Source organism: Odontesthes bonariensis, chromosome 16 (genome assembly GCF_027942865.1).
Source record: "Odontesthes bonariensis isolate fOdoBon6 chromosome 16, fOdoBon6.hap1, whole genome shotgun sequence".
NCBI classification, from domain to species: Eukaryota; Metazoa; Chordata; class Actinopteri; order Atheriniformes; family Atherinopsidae; genus Odontesthes; species Odontesthes bonariensis.
Window position 1 is genome coordinate 27,662,883 of NC_134521.1, and position 16,063 is coordinate 27,678,945.

Sequence of the window (16,063 nt, forward strand, 5' to 3'; positions counted from 1 at the left end):
CTGAACAGAAAAGCAGCTGCAATGCCTGCGCAGCAACAACATGGATATTTATTATTCCCTACATCTGTTGTGTGTGAAACAACCACATTTTAAATGCCTTTGATAAATGAGGGAAAATATGGGAGATGACGATTGAGCCTGCGCCTCAGCCCACATGCTCAGTATACACTTCAAATCCAAGTGTTTTCATTACAAACACTCACTTGTTGTCAATTCAACTGGTAGGAAAACATTAAAGTCAAGGATACCTGCACGGAGTGGACGAGGAACTCCTCCCACAAAGATGGTTTTCCTGGGATCCAGAGGCTGAGAGCCATCCATCACAAAATCACTGTCATTCAGGTTCCACGGGCGGATCTGGACCTGTGGCACACGAAAAGCTCCGGGGGTCAGCGGTGGAAGCAGCGGGAGCCTCAAACAGACAGGTGTGTGTGTGTGTGTGTGTGTGTGTGTGTGTGTGTATGTGTGTGTGTGTGTGCGCTTTCACAGACCGGCTTGTCTTTGATGGTGGGGCTGGACACGCACAGGTACAGCTTGCCGTCCTCCTCGATGCAGGCATCGATCAAAGCCTGCACTGAGCTCTCATCCTGGAAAAGCAGGAAGGCGTAGCCTGCGCAGAATACAGCAGGGTCATGCAAGCTGCCACGGAAATGTTGACTCATGCTGGAATGTGACGCGATCTCTGATAACGGACCCGACTTTTTACAAACTAGCACTTCAGACTAACTAATGCTTTCAATGGCAGCCTGAAAAAGCCTGTCGACACACATATCATACGTCAAAACTAAAGCCTCTATTACAAACTATATTTGCAGTTTTTTGGAAAGGGAATTGGTCACAAGACACCCGAAGACACCCAAGTGCTGATTGTGACAGTTCACAGAAAAAGCACAGCAATGTGCGAACCAGTCGGGGGGGATACCTTTAGGGGGGAAATAGGATTTGCTCTCTGCTTTGTGAGGCCAGTCCACAAACAGATGTCCAAAGCGTCGGAAACTCGCTGTTATCTCATCTGAAAATGAAAGCAGAATGTACACTCAATGGCAGAGCGAAAACGCTGATAAAGGTGACCAGCAGACGTTCAGATGCCTTGTGTATGAAGCATAACTTCCTGACAATGTCTAACAGTGCTCCCCGTGCCGGCCATCTCATCGCAGCTGCATTACCTTCATCTATGTCCGGGGGCAGTCCTCCAACAAAGACCTTGCGTGAGTAGCGTTCCACGCGCTCTCCGTTCTGATGGGGAAAGCAGTGGGGAGAGCCCAGGCCTGCGAGACCCTGATCGCCACGCTCGTCGTCAGGGAAACCATCCTCCATGGGGAAGAGGGAGGAGTGGCCTGAGAGAGAGGAAGAGGAGGAGGATGAAGAGGACAGGGGAAAAGACTTCTGTCATGATGAGACAACTAGGTGTACCAGAATATACAAAAAAAATTTTAAAATTTAAAAAGATAAACACAGTGCATTGGAATTTTCCATCATTTCCCACAAATCGGGCATGGGCAGCAACTGCAATGTCACTGAGAACAGAACATGCATGCAGCTTATCAAATAAACACAGTAGTCCTCTTAAGTGAGCGAGACTGCGTTGCCTCACTGTGCAGCATATGCATGGCAGAGGCTAAGCTCTCGCTGCCCTGTTCCTGCTCCCATCCGACCTGCCCTGAGCTGCTTTATAAAGATTTATGCAAGGGTCTTAGCCTTAACTTCGCTGTGTGCCATGTGTCTGCTTGTGTCACAGTGGGAGTAAATGGGGTACTACGCTTTGTGTGCCTCGCTGCCTCATTAACTTTTAGCGAAATGCAGCGCTCACTTGAAGCGTCTCAATGAGTCCTCTCATACGTATGTGAAGATGGGAAAATGCATGCAGAGTGAGGCATAATGAAAGAAAACCAAACACTTCGGAGGGAAAGATGTGCAAGATCACTTCACGAGCTCTTAACGAGGCTCAACACTTACACAGCCATGCAGACAAAAGCGTCACTGGACTGCACGTATGCAAAGAGCCCAGAGGGACCCCCGACCCGTGTGCCCATGCATGCAACAACACACGGGAAGACCATGCCAAATCAAAACAACAAATCACACAGAACACTGACACCTGTCAAACCTTACAGAACAGATTCATGATCATGTTTTACCTCGTCTCCTGCTATAATTCCTTGCTGCATGTGGAACAAGGACAAATCAAAGAAGAGGTTGCTTAGAACCGGCGTATAATACACTCCGAAAGTGCCAGGTGGCTCATGACAACGCAGGGACGTTCCACAGTCAGCCTGTTTCTGTTAATCAGCGATGAATCACAGCCAGCCTGCTGCTGAATCCTCCCCACGTTCATTCCAACTCCAGCAGGCAGTTACAGCACGGGCTTATTCTATCGCTTTACATTTTTCTGTGTTGGAATTTGGAATTTACACAGAACCAATCAACCGCACGGTAAAACCAAAGAGGATGGAGATGGCTTGCATGTCTCAGAACGGGCATTTATCACTTTCCAATCCAAAAAGGCGTGCTTGATTTGGAAAAGAGACGATCACACGACACAAAGACGAGAAAGGACATCTCAGTAAAACAGCAAGAATTGAAATAAATGATCTCCTGTGGCATTAAAAAGAAATGCAGTTTAATACCGTACCGGCTCTGGGATTGCAAAAAAACAGAGGAAACTCAAAGACAACAAGATTCAGTGTTCCACTACATGTATATCAAAGGAGACTCATTAGAAAACAGGACTTTTAGCTTCCTCAGGGCAGTGCTGGCTTTCATGGCCGCCACACAGCAAGTACAAAAAGGCTGCAGCATGCCCAGAAACACGGACAGCAGCTTAGTTTGGAACAAATAATCAGATGTGATGAGATACTCCACTTTGGCAAAACAACTGTGCAACTTATTCATTTAACTCAGCTCGACTGAAGACTCCTAAAATAAAGTTGGTTTGCATAATCATGGGTAACAGTGGGGGGAGACTTCCTGCCTTTGAATAAATCCTGCAAAGGATAAGAAGGAGCAGAAATCATCCAGAGACAGAAGGCACATCACAGATAATCAGGGAGAATGAGAAGCTACAAAGTTGCTGTGCTAAACCTGGTGATTCAGTCAGTGTGTTATAATGCATCAAGTGCTGCAATGAGGTCAAGCTGCACCAACCTGGCAACAGACCAGCCTCAAGAAATGGAAAAATACACGTATGTGGTGAAAGCTCTCCATTATGATACCATAATCCAAGCTCTTCCAAGAACAGCGCTTTTGTTTGTGTGACTCTGATACCAGTGCTCCAGAGTGGATGACCTTGGGCATCTGACAACAGGGAACACTGGGAAAACACCGGGAGGGTGAAGAGGTGGACGCGACGCTCACGCAGTAATCCTCGTCTCCCTCAGCTGACTTTTACAACCAGATGGACATTAACTCTGCCGGGAAGCTCAAAGAGAGCCACAATGAGAGAAAAGAGGCAGGAAAGCAGATTGAAAGAGAGCAAAGAGTGCAATGAAAAGATGTGTGTGAGGGAGAGGGAAATAGATTGGAAGCGATGGAGGAATGAGCTGATAAAAAGCTTTGTGGGGGTAAGAGAAAATGAGAGTGACTGGACGGGGGAGGGGAGGGGAGGGGAGGGGGTCAGGAGAATGAGGAACGCAATCTGCGTATCCTTATGAGGCAGAGAGAAAGAGGGCTGGTGTGCAGCCTCTATCCGCTGGCACCATCTGTCTCAGTGCTCGATGGCAGCTCCTGACCATGTGATCTGGTCATGTGACCCTGCAGGCTTCTGGAGAAACTACTGGCCTCCTCTGTTTTGCATCCCGGCTGAAGAACAGACGTTAAGAGCGACGACACCAAAGTTAGAGCAACCATAGTAAGGACAGCCAGGTAATATCCAGATAATATCCATTAATTTAAAAACATTTTAGAAAACTTTTTTCTGCTCGACAATTCCTCAGCGCTGAAATCAAATGTGATCTACATCTTAAAAAAGGTTTCTCAACCTGTGGCTTATATCTACAATAAATAAATAACAACTGTTTAGGAGTAAACCCCACAAGTTAGGAGCACCACACAAGCTCAGCAGTGTGAGCCACATGATCACAGTTACCTTCCACACAATCTTTTTGCCACTTTTCTACTGTAACCATTTGTTGGATTTTGTTTTACCAAACCAAAGGCCATCATTCTACTGCATCTCCTTCCGTCCATCTGCATCAAAACCCACTGCTTTCCCTCTTATTCCACTCAATCTTTAACAACAAGACATGGAAGACGTTACAAAGCTCGGCGTCAAACAAAGATGCTTGTTAGTCAAAACTGCTTTGAAGCAGGAGCGAGTGGAAACGGCCATTTTTCTTCGTGTTGGCCTTAACAAAGGACAGCAGAGGAGAGACTCAAAAATACACGCGGCTCCAAACGCTCGGGTCATTTCAGAGCGTGCAGCAACCTCCACCTGCTGCCATGAGTGAGCAGCACAGTTTTAAAAGTTGGTCCACAGTAGCCAAACAAACGTGCGTGATCCCCCACTGTTGGAGCAGAAGCTAAAGTTTTAGTCAGCGTTTGATAGGAGGCATGCCTACAAACTCTGAAAGGCATTCCTTTCTGATTGGAGCAGCGTTTCAGAAAATGAGCGACACACCAAAATGTTTTTTTACACGATGTTTTAAAGACTGTTTCCATACATACCGTTGAGGGGAAGAGGGCTGTCCCCTCCAGGGTGGGGGAACCCCAGGCGACCTACACAGGAAGACAGAACAGAAAAATATATCATGTATAACATTCACTGAGGTTTTGATGCTCCGTCCTGCGTCAGTCTTTCTTTGAAGCCAACATCTTATGCTGAGTCACTGCCATAAACAAACAGTTTACTCTAACGAGAATAAGGGCAATGATGAACGTACAGCGGGTTACAGAAGGTAACATTACTACTTCTATAAATTAGCAGTTGCTAATTTGGCTAAAGGCTACGACCACAATAGTGTTCTCGATTACTGCAGCATATGAGGAGATAAAGAATACAAGAAAGGAGTTGAGCTCCATCAGCCTGGATTTGAGGCCGTTTCTCTCTGCAGTCTGCTGCTGGCTCGTGTCCAGTCGCAGGGAAATAAGAGAAAAGAAAAGAAAAACAGACTGTCGTGCTCCCATCTTTACGGGGGAACAGCTCCAGCACGACATGCGAGATCAAGATACCGCACTCGCTGCGCAGACCGAGCTGTGGGCTGAAAGAACAAGACTCCAGCAAGATGAGGGACTGTGTTCAGAATCACTGATGCTGATAACATTTAAATGACGTGAAGCTTTCTCTCTTTTTTCCTCTTTCCAACGTCACAACCATATTATTCACAGAGAGCATTCAGGAGTGTATTTAAATTCCTCCAATTGCATCTCAGGAAACAGGGGTTTAATGCAGGTTAAGGCAAGCTATATTCAAGCCTTTAAGACTTATTTAATGCCACTCGGAGGTAAATCTGATTACAATCCCTGTTCCACGGCATTTTCAAGACTACAGAATTTACTCTCTGTATGGCAAATTAAAAGCATGCATCTTTAGGGGGAAAAAAAGAATTAAAGAACTTCTAAAGATCAGCAGAAACCCTGGAGAAGCTGTCGTGGTCATCATACAGTTCCACCTTTGCAAAGAAAGCAACAAGAAGGCTTGTGGACAGCAGACTGAATGGAAGCATCAGAAATGGGCGGGGGATGCGCACGGCTCCACACAGTATCTCTCTACCATGAGTGATTGAAACTGCAAAGAACATTAAGTGTACCCATCTGGTGAGCATCAGTAATGCTTGTGAGGGGATGTGTTTGAACAAAGCCCAGAGGATAGCAACGCAGAATTATCTACAGCTGTACCACCATACTGAGGAGCGCTCTCTTTCCTCTGGCTGAAAAACGACTCAATTCATACCCTTCAGTTTGATGACCGACCTGATCCTTTGTCAGATCTTTTTTTGTCATGATCGTTAGAAAAAGAATACATCGGCGGTTTCCTTTTTTTTTAATCTTCAGTCCGGCCGGCTTCAGAGAGGTAAAGGTTGCTCACAGAGTTCCAGGACGGTCTTCAGCTCGTCCTGGAACACCCAGGGTGGCATTCCGGCCGGCTTCAGAGAGGTAAAGGTTCCTCACAGAGTTCCAGGACGGTCTTCAGCTCGCCCTGGAACACCCAGGGTGGCCTCCACATCCATCTCATTGGAGACTACAGCTCCACCATTAACTGACCTCCATTTTTATCATCTGCATGTCGTTCTCTGTGTCTCACATCGTTCATTTTACATTGAGCTATTTGCCAGGGCCACCTCACACACACAGCAGCACCCACACAAACGCATGTTATGATGCCAACAAGCTTCAAAGTTATGCAAGGCCCACTTGCTGCAGAGCGATAATGAGATGAAAGAGCTCAAATAGTGCCACCATTGTTGTATTGCTATGGACCGCCTGGTGATTGGTGCATTCCGATGCCCCTGTCACATGGAAATCTGGCCCCTCCCCCACAGCTTGCACACTGAACCACACAGAACAGAGAAAACAGAACCACAGCTGACCAACAATGGCTTCAGGTGGCACTGCACCACTGAAAGATACCTAAAGTTTCCTTCAGCTGACACCACTGCTCACAGTCCTACTTACTGGCCTCAAAATACAAGTTCAGTGTGTTTATGGAGACTTCAGATCAATCGAAATAAAGTTATTGGCACAAATCCGAACCAGTTCATCTCCCTCTGTAAATCACTAATGTAAGAAACAGTTACACCCCCAGAATTCTACGTGCATCTGAGCAGAACCTGTCATGCGTCTGCAGGGCTGTGTGTGGCTGCGGACCTTATTTGCATTCTGCCGGCTGTATACACATACAGTCCACTGACAGTTAAAGCACATGCTCACACAACACAGTGGCGTGTGTGTGCGTGGTGGCCAAACAGAGGGATCCTTTCTGTCTGTCAGGACAATGCTGGAAGGGATTCAAAGCCACATCTACTGCAGACATTTTGCCTCGCATCTTCCCTTGCTTCATTGCTCTCGCTTTGTTCAATATATTCAGCCGTAATGAGAAATTGGTGCATACGTGTATCTATATGTGCTCGTGTTTGGATGCCGTCTGTGTTTGGTGCACTTGCATGCACACGCATGTGTGTGTGTGTGTGTGTGTGTGTGTGTGTGTCAGAGAGCAAAGCAGAACTAGGCTTGGCCCAGAGAGGAGTACGCACTCAAAGAAAATGTGGTGTAATTACGTGTTTCTTTTTACTTTGAGCAAAAAGAACAAAGTGACTTAACTCAGAGCTACTCTTGACACGGGACTGTACGAGCCTGAAGTATAATTAGGAAAACAAAGAATGGATTATTTTGGAGCAGCCAAGAGCTGCGAGCATTATAAAAAAAAAAAAAAAGGTAGAAAGCAGGAGATGGGCTACGTCGTGATGCACCATGTGACGGCAGCACACAATGGGTTACACTATTCCAACAAATCGGACGAGGACTGAGAAAAGCAGGTCACATTTCAGGTCTGAGAGAAAAGAAACGCACGATGGAATACGCCGAAATAAATGTTTAATAAACGGTCAAATCAGAAGATTAATCTGTTATATCTCAGAGTGGCACTGTCAGGCAACTCACTTACTGTACATGAAAGCTTTGTGGGACAAGTGGACAGATGATTTATGTTCTTCCACTGTTGGAAAATAGAAGCTACTTATGTGATGGGTGCTTCTATCACATAAAGCAAAGGCTTGGGGGGGAAGTATGCTCTTCTTTCATGTGCGATGCTCTTGGATCTAACAGCCAGAAATGCTCAGACAGCCTACTGTTGGAGAGCCCAGCTGGGTGTGACTGAGCGTCATGGGTCTCAGGCCAACATAAAACAAGGTGTTGGTGGGGAGGGAGTTTTCACCTATCTCGTTTCTCTGGCAATGAAACTGGAATGTGTGTTTTACAAGGTGGCGCCCTTCAGGAACAGAAACTTCTGTCTATTATCTTCCATTACCTGAATATAATTAGCTTATCGGATCTGTGGCTTTAAAGCTGGATTAAACCGACGTGTTTTAGAACTTCGTTGCTATCAGACATTCACACAGACCACACCACGAAAAACTCATTTTGTCACTTCAAATTTCAGGTCTTTATCGACAAATTAAAGGAAAAGCATTGTTGTAATGCAGAAGCGTCACGCTCTATTTAACTACTAAGAAATCCAACTTCAGTTAGTGTGCCCCTCCCTGATCCTTTAACGCAGCTAAAGCCTTGGGAAATCAAAGGTGTATCCTACCAAACAATGATCTCTATCAGAGCAGCTCCAACCTGCTCCTCCCTCTCAGCCAACAGTTAACAGTGGCCACAGTCGTTTGTTAGCAAAGCACGCTCCAACTACATTTACAATCCACCAATGTCCAATCAATGACCATCTGTTTCAGATGAATACAAGAAAACAAAACAATTTAAATTCATTACACACCAATCTGCCACAACATTAAAATCCCTGATGGGTGAAGAGAATAAAGTTGCTCCTCTCGGTAGAATTCGATGTTCCTTTGACACATTTTGTTCACCTGAACACACCAAGCCCCCAACTGATGGCAGTGACCTCCCCCAGCAGGACAATGTGCCCTGCACCACACTGCAACAACTGTTCAGAAACATCTCAAAAGGGCCCAAGGCACCGGCTGGCCTCCAAACTCCCGGATGCCTACGTTCTTACCCATCTTCAAGATGCAACAGAACGAGCTCAGTCTTAGCACACCCCACCCAGAGAACCCATCTGCTGCAAACGTGAAACCCCCAGAGACGCAGCGTCCCTGCCCGAGCAGATCGGAGCTGGCTTTTCATCTTTAAATGTTGTTGCTCACAATAGTCTGTCGAATCCGTTCCTTATCAAGAGCTTTGGTTACCTATGACGGAGGGATGTACATCCATGCAGAAATTCTATCCACTGGTATCTTTTGAGAATAACGCACTTGGTTCCTACATCAATTCAAAGGTCTGCGATGGAAAACAACCGTTTCCTTTTCCCAGCTTTTAATGGCGATATGTAGAAAATGTGTTCATTCCGGTCAACAGTTACACGCTTGATTATTCGTGTTTAGAACAAATAACTGTCGCCGTTAGACAGGCGTCATCATCCACAATAGGAGGCTCTGTAGCACCAATAATAACTAAGTAATGATGGCCAACAGCCTCAGCTCAGATCAGTGCACTATTTCTATTTCTCCCACAAAAGTACAAAGGCTAAGCCTCCATTATTCTCCTTCTCTATATGCCGGAGAAGAAAAAGAAAAATCGAAAAAAAAAGAGGTGGTGCTCATCGCACGTCGCCCAGGCACATTAAACCTCTTTTTTACTGCTTCCTGTTTTTTAGTTGTCAGAATGACTAAATGTGGAAAGAGGAGGACGGGGGATTAGCCCAGCTGCTGCCCAGACTGACCCTTCTTATTACTGTTGATTAAACACCAAAAGAAAACAGTTCCTACTGTACATGTCGGGCTGTGGAGGACACAAACTGGAGTGTGAACTCGTGAATAGACGTGTGTATATGTTAATTAGCTAACCTTCAAGGAGCCACTGAAACGTGATGTGCAAACAGAAGTGCTGGTTCAGTATGACACATACACACACGTTTCTCTCTTAATTTTACTCAGTAAGAAAACTTAAGGGAGGTGACATAAGATGGATAAATAATGCACGCCCGCCAGATTATGACAAGCTCATAAATAATGAGAGGATATTTTTCTGGGAAATATGCACGTCTCTGATGATGAACCGAAGCTGGTTCGAAATACAATGGCTGAATGGGAATTTTAGAAATACATCAAAGTCAACACAGCTGAAAATGGAAGGGTGGCCCCGCACTGCTGCGCAGTTTTTCCTAAGTGGAGTTTCACCTTTCAGGTTGTCCTGCTCAGCCCTCATGATGTCAATCAGGGAGCTCTCCAGAGTGTTCATGTTGAAGCTGTCAAATGACCTGGTGCGTTCCTAAAGAGAGGAGACAAAGAAGACACTCAAATTACTGGCATTTCAGTTTTGTTTGGCTTTTTTTTAATATGGCAACCAGAACTGAGGCAGCTCCAGTCATCTTTTAGTGCCACACCGACTCCAACAGCCCATACCGGCCACAGAGCACAGCAGCACCAGAAGAGGGGACGGCATTCTTCATTTCCACATGAAAATATGCTGTGAGCGCTTCACGCATTGTCTCAACACCTGTGACCAGTGTAATGAGAAGAACTTGGAAAAAAACAGAGCAGCTGGATGCTTCTGCCTCACATCGTTCTCACTCTGGCTTATTTCAGAGAAAATGTTGTTTTAAAAAAAAAAAAAAAAATCAAATAACTTGTTCCAATGCATATTTGAAAGGTGGGAAAATCAGCTACTTTCGATGCCGACTAGCATAACAGCCTGAAAATATTCTCACTATTCACAATGAGTTCTTTTTTTTTTCCACTGATAAAAAGCATGAAAGTGGCTTTGCCAACAGATTGGGACTTTATCGCTCTGCTGTCGGCGTACTCGTCTCCTCATCTTACGCTTTCACGAGATATCCTGGTAGGTTTTAAGCACAATCCCCCTTTTTCTGAGTGTTTTTGTTTTTGGTTTAGATGCTGTGCGCCTCGCAAAGCCGACTAAATAACTATGCAAAAAAAAAAGAAAGAAAAACGTGGCATTATGAAAGTCAACAGTAACATAAGCAGGAGAATCAAACTGGAGCTAAGCAGATTCCAGTGCGTCAACTTTTCCGCCTAAAACAGAGGCATCCCTGGCATACCAACGAGGCTGGATGGGAGTGCATGTGCACACAAATATGTGCAAACACTCAGATGGGGGTTACCGTACATAATGTGCTCCACAAACTGAACACATGAACAAGTGCTACGCTGATAAGCTTTCTGTCTTGGCTCCACCTCTGACAAATATGCAGCCCGTGACAACAACTCGTGAAACGGACAAATATTTTCAGTTTCCTTCAATTCAACACAACCAATTCTGCCAAGACCACAATCTGAAATTCATAACGCCATTGTTTCCATTTTAGATTGGTTAGAAATCTCTGATCTCCCACATTTGAATGTCTCATTCCTTCCTCCTTTTTTTTTTTACCATCTTTCCAGTCATTCTCTGATGAATGTCACCTCAAAAGCAGAAATCCCTTAAATAGTGTTTCTCAGCCACGCAGAGATCCCACACTTCAAAGAGCCAAAAACTCTTCTGACTTCAAGCTGTTGCTCAGTAAGCTTTACTTTCCCACTAAAAGATGTTTTGTGATGTTTGTGCCCTCTAAACTGTCTCGTCCTGACTTGGACGTTTCATCCTGCTTTCTGCATCATCTCTTTTTAGATTATTTTAAGGTGCTGCTTTGAAAAGTTTGCAGGTAGTCTCAGAGCAAGCGTGCATTAGGACTTTATTTTAAAGCTAAGATTTAATCTAAATGCACGAGGCAACCTTAGATTAATCATATTTAGCAACACTGGAGAACAGGGAGGCTTGCAGTCTGCAGAGATGTGTGCAGAGAGAAAACAGAAATGTGGAAGTATCTAATGAGATGTGCTTTAAGGCTGGAAAATATCCACTTATTGAGTCTGACTACATGCTCGACTGACTAACCTCCATGCAGCATCTCTATGCACCAACACGCCCTCTTCTCCTCAAAAATGCATTTGCATCATAAATGAGCTAAACTGCGAATGGACGCCATGATCTGAAAGTTTAAAAATCCGAAACCGGTTAAAGCAAAAAGGGGAATTGGGGTCGACAAAGCCAACACTGCTCTCGCTCGTTCGGAAATGAGCTCGAAATGAGCTGCGAGACGCCGAGGAAAAATGTAAAAACGCAGCACAGAAATGCAGCATTAACCACACAGTGTGGCGTCAAAATCAGCTCTGACAAGAACATCAGCAGCTGTGTCTTCATCCTGACTGATAACGGCCAGGCCTTTCACAACAGGTATTGCACAACGTGTCAGTTAACCTGCAGGTTATCTCTATTGTAAGTCACTCTTTTCATTTAGTCCAACCTAATAACTGGTGTTTAATCTCGTCAAAGCCTCAAACTGCAACCCATCTCCAGAAAAAAAAAAAAGTCTGAAAGTAAAAACCACTCTGGGAGGGAAAGCTCGTGGCATATTATATTAGCGTGAAGTACACAGGAGTCAAATGCTACAGGGTTCAGAATAACAGACCTGCGTCTGTGAGCCACATGACCCAGGCTCGTTCAGGCAGGCAACTCGTGTTTTAATCCAAGATCCAAATTCAATCCCAACTTTTACTGTCTGTCACTCACGGAAATCTGGCAAGCTGGCCGGTTAAAGAGCCAAACTGGAACCATATTTGGGCTGGTGCAGACTTCCCACACTGACTGAATAACCTGGAACAGAAAGGACACGGTAGAGCACACCCAGTACTCAAATACCAGCACGGGTCTGTAGACCAGACTATGTCTTCTGTTTTCTCATATCCGCTTCAGTAGCAGATGAGGGCTTAGGTCGTTGCTTCAGGTCAAACAAAAGCAAACATTTGAAAACAAGCTAAAACAAGCAAAGGACTGGATACTGTGGGAGGTGTATATCATCTATGAGCATGTTCCTTTACAATGACAAACACACACAGATGGAAGGCAGGGAATGCGGTATTTCAGCATTTCTATACCTAGCGTTACCAGTTTAGATGCAATCATCTTCAGGAGATCACAGCCTAATTTTATCATACCATCACTGGATGGAGTCTGTATGTTGGAGCTGAGGCCTGACTGGTGCTGGTTGCTAAGCATTAGCCTAGAGAGGTGCAAACGGTGATTAATCATCACATTTGGGCATCCTTCCTTCTCAACAACTGGCCAGCTGACCAGCAAAGTGCGTACCCCTGACAGATTGTGGAGAGTGCACGTCCTCACACACACACACACACACACACACACACACGTTTGCTATAAACTGAGCTCAATTTGTAGGGCAGTCCATGTCATGTGAATCTGTGAGAAATTGCCCACAGCAACCCAAGGCAATAACAAAAGATATTACAGCCCGTATTTCAGGACTTGCAAGAAATAGTGAAAAACAGGCCCTGACACCTTCATGCACGCAAAGAAAGCCACGACAAACTCTGCATGCACATTTCTCAATTCGGGAATGTTCAACCATGAATTCAGAAATGCATACTGAGCTGAAATTTATGTACCAGGATTGTGCAAGTACTGAGTGAATCACCAGGTTTGATCCTCAGCAAAGAAAAGTTGTTGAGTAATTCCAATCTGGCGTTGTGGGAGGCATTAAAAGAAAGCCCCATCATTTGCCATGACCTTTATGTTCATTCATTCATTAGCAGCTAATAACCGAACATTGTCGCCCCTCTTACGAGTTTGTTTACAGAGATTTATATTTCAGCCTTTAGGGGTAGGACCTACACTACGGCCTCAAAGAGAAGGAGCCCAATATAAAGCCTGGAAAGCCGTGCATACAGAGTGTGCTTGAAAAGAAAAATAGATAAATACATTTCAGTGAGTTTTTCAGTGAGTTAATTGCTTCATGTGGGGGCCTTTTTCCAAACATGGCCAATGCTGACAGAACTTTCAAAAATGACACACGAGTAGCCGAGGGGGGATTTTAACAAGCATCACACAACACCGGAGAGTCCACTGCCATCAACCAGCGGAACTTTGTTTCCTCAGCGCCCACAGAATGCAAGTCAGACAAATGTGCAACGTCTTTGAAAAAGCCGCGCTTGCGTAGGCAGGGCTCGCCATGCTAGCCTGTTCATGTCACATACTGACGCTGCTGTTCATCGCCAACACCTGTCACATCAGGCGACAGCTGCACAACTCGCTCAAAACGTTCACAGAAGTGAATGCAGGCCGTATCTGTTGGAATAAAGAAAGAAAAGGTGCCCAAATGAAAAATGAAGGATTTAATCTGAAGCGGCACAAAACAGCAAAACTTTCTGCTGACAGATTTTCATGGCGAGGAGTTGATCATCCTTGTTACCTGCCTCTTCGTGACAAATGGACGTCGTCGCAGGCTGCAAAGTGAGGGCTGAAGGTAATAAGGAAGCGTGCGGCGGGGAGGCTGAGCTGACGACGGAAAAGCCCAGAGCAAAGAAGAGAAGGTGGAAATGGTGATGAAAGAAAGGGAGTGATGGAGAGAGGCGAGGCATTGTAAAGAGAGAAGAAATGAGGGCAGGAAAGGGAAGCAGGCTGAGCTTTGATGCTTGCTATTATCTTTCTTCCTGGTCAAGTATTTCAAAGAACTGTGATGACATAAAATACCCCAACTGTCAAAAACAACCAATTACTCAGTGTTGGCTGAACGGCTCATAGGGGGTGCATGTGTGCATTTGGAGTTTAACAGGAGCGACAGAGGAAACGTTGCAGCAGCATATGTACTGCTGGAGGATTGGACTGATCCGTCTCCTTTTACTGTATGCAGAGTGAGCCTCGATGCAAAATCACACTTCCGCATCCGTTTTGTACTTTTGCTTTGTTAAGACACAAGACATAGGCCGGGTGCTAATTAGGCCTCACGCAACCATGGGGATGTGCACATCCACAAGCTTTTTCTTCATGTTTCAGAGCATCTGTCAAGGGTGTGAGAAGGGCAGAGTGAGGCTGTACGAGCGCTGGAGTTGTGTGCCTCCCAGTGCGGCTCAGACCTCTCATTAGACTGGAAAACATTTCACTCATAAAACACTATTGTCACAAGAACCAGAGGTAATGACTGCAACCTTGGGAGTCTGCGGCTTGATGCCGGGTAGCGTTTTTTTGCAGATGCGTGCGCACGTGACACATTGGGGAAGGGCGGCTGCTTGAAACGTTTCTTCCTCCTTTCCATTTGTCAGTTTCTATGTAATCCGGCTCCCATCACAGAAGTCAAACACGGGACGAAGGAGCGGGTGATTGGCAGAAAGCATCTGATGCAGAAAGCCAGGAAAGAAAATCTAATATCAAATCTGTTTGAAGAGCACTGCTGCTTTCTTTGGATGAAGTAGTTTCTGTTTCTATAGGCCAGATATGTAAAGGGATCCTAAAAAGTACAGCTACAGCAGTGACACTCTTCTTCTCACCCAACAGTTCCAAAATGCTTCTCTCTCTCTATATATATACACATATATATATATGAATAAAATGGGTCCTCATTGGGTTAGTTTTTGGCCACAGCAGTAAGCGATGCCCCATTCAACAGGATTTTCTGCATTAATAGTCAAGTACATACGCATTAGGCAGTTTGATTGTGTGCGTTCAAAAAAGAAGAAAAAAAGAGGAGCACCACATGAAGCTGCAGCATTTCTGAGCAACACAAACAGAGAGGAGGGAACTGTAACCAACAGTTACCCAGGTGGCTGACTGAGACAATATCCTGCCCAGGCTTACTCCCCCTCAGGCCCTGTGGGTCCTGACCTGGTCACTGGCCAAATCTACCAGTTCAAATTATCCCAATGCACCTGAAACAACAGCAGGCTTCTGACCTTGAATTTCACAGGTAAGGGCTTAGTGGGGGGTAGGAAAAAAAAAAAAAGAAGAAAGGATGCTTTTCTGACACAAAGAAATGAAAAATATTTGGTCAAAAGCCACTTAGTAGCTGAACAGCGCATTAGCTGTGGTGTGCCTGGACATGAGCCCGAGCAGAGTACTAAAGCTGCTCTAATGCATCCCTGGGCCTCCCGGCCGCAGTAGCAGACACAGTACTGGAACATCTCCTTCTGCTGTACACCACTTTGCATAAAATATCTGCCAAATGTAGCGGCAGCTGTACTCTCAAATGGCACTTTCAGATTTGCTCTTGGACACACAGTTGCTTCTCAAGGGCCAAGACGACCACAAGAGAGTATCCAACCCTTACTTAGAAATGAGGGCTAATCCTTGACACCCCCCCCCCCCCCCCCCCCCCCCCCCCAAGTCAACATTTGGGACAAAATAGTGTAATGCAACAATATAACAAAAGGGAAATGTCACAGAAGTGCTGGCTTATGGGTGTCAAAGATCTGCCTTGTGTCTGTGGAGTTCTGCGCCGCAATCCATCTTTCCAGCTGGTTGGATAAGTTCTTTGATAAGTTCTTTGATAAGTTATTTAAGTGACTGTGGAGGGACTGAACAATAGGAATTCTAAAGCAAA

At 45.3% G+C, this 16,063-nt stretch overlaps 1 protein-coding gene across 2 annotated transcripts in view; it reads right to left on the bottom strand.

The window, feature by feature from the left end:
* cpeb4b (cytoplasmic polyadenylation element binding protein 4b) overlaps positions 1–16,063 on the bottom strand; it is a 28,991-nt gene that overhangs the window by 6,772 nt on the left and 6,156 nt on the right. Inside the window, exons 3-9 of one of the 2 annotated variants that reach the window (XM_075486744.1) lie at positions 9,852–9,942; positions 4,663–4,713; positions 2,139–2,162; positions 1,167–1,337; positions 923–1,012; positions 492–610; positions 249–363 (exon numbers count right to left, since the gene is read on the bottom strand). In XM_075486744.1, the coding sequence (XP_075342859.1) occupies positions 249–363; positions 492–610; positions 923–1,012; positions 1,167–1,337; positions 2,139–2,162; positions 4,663–4,713; positions 9,852–9,942 (661 nt within the window). The remainder of the gene's footprint in view (positions 1–248; positions 364–491; positions 611–922; positions 1,013–1,166; positions 1,338–2,138; positions 2,163–4,662; positions 4,714–9,851; positions 9,943–16,063) is intronic. The other variant, XM_075486745.1, reaches the window with a different exon arrangement.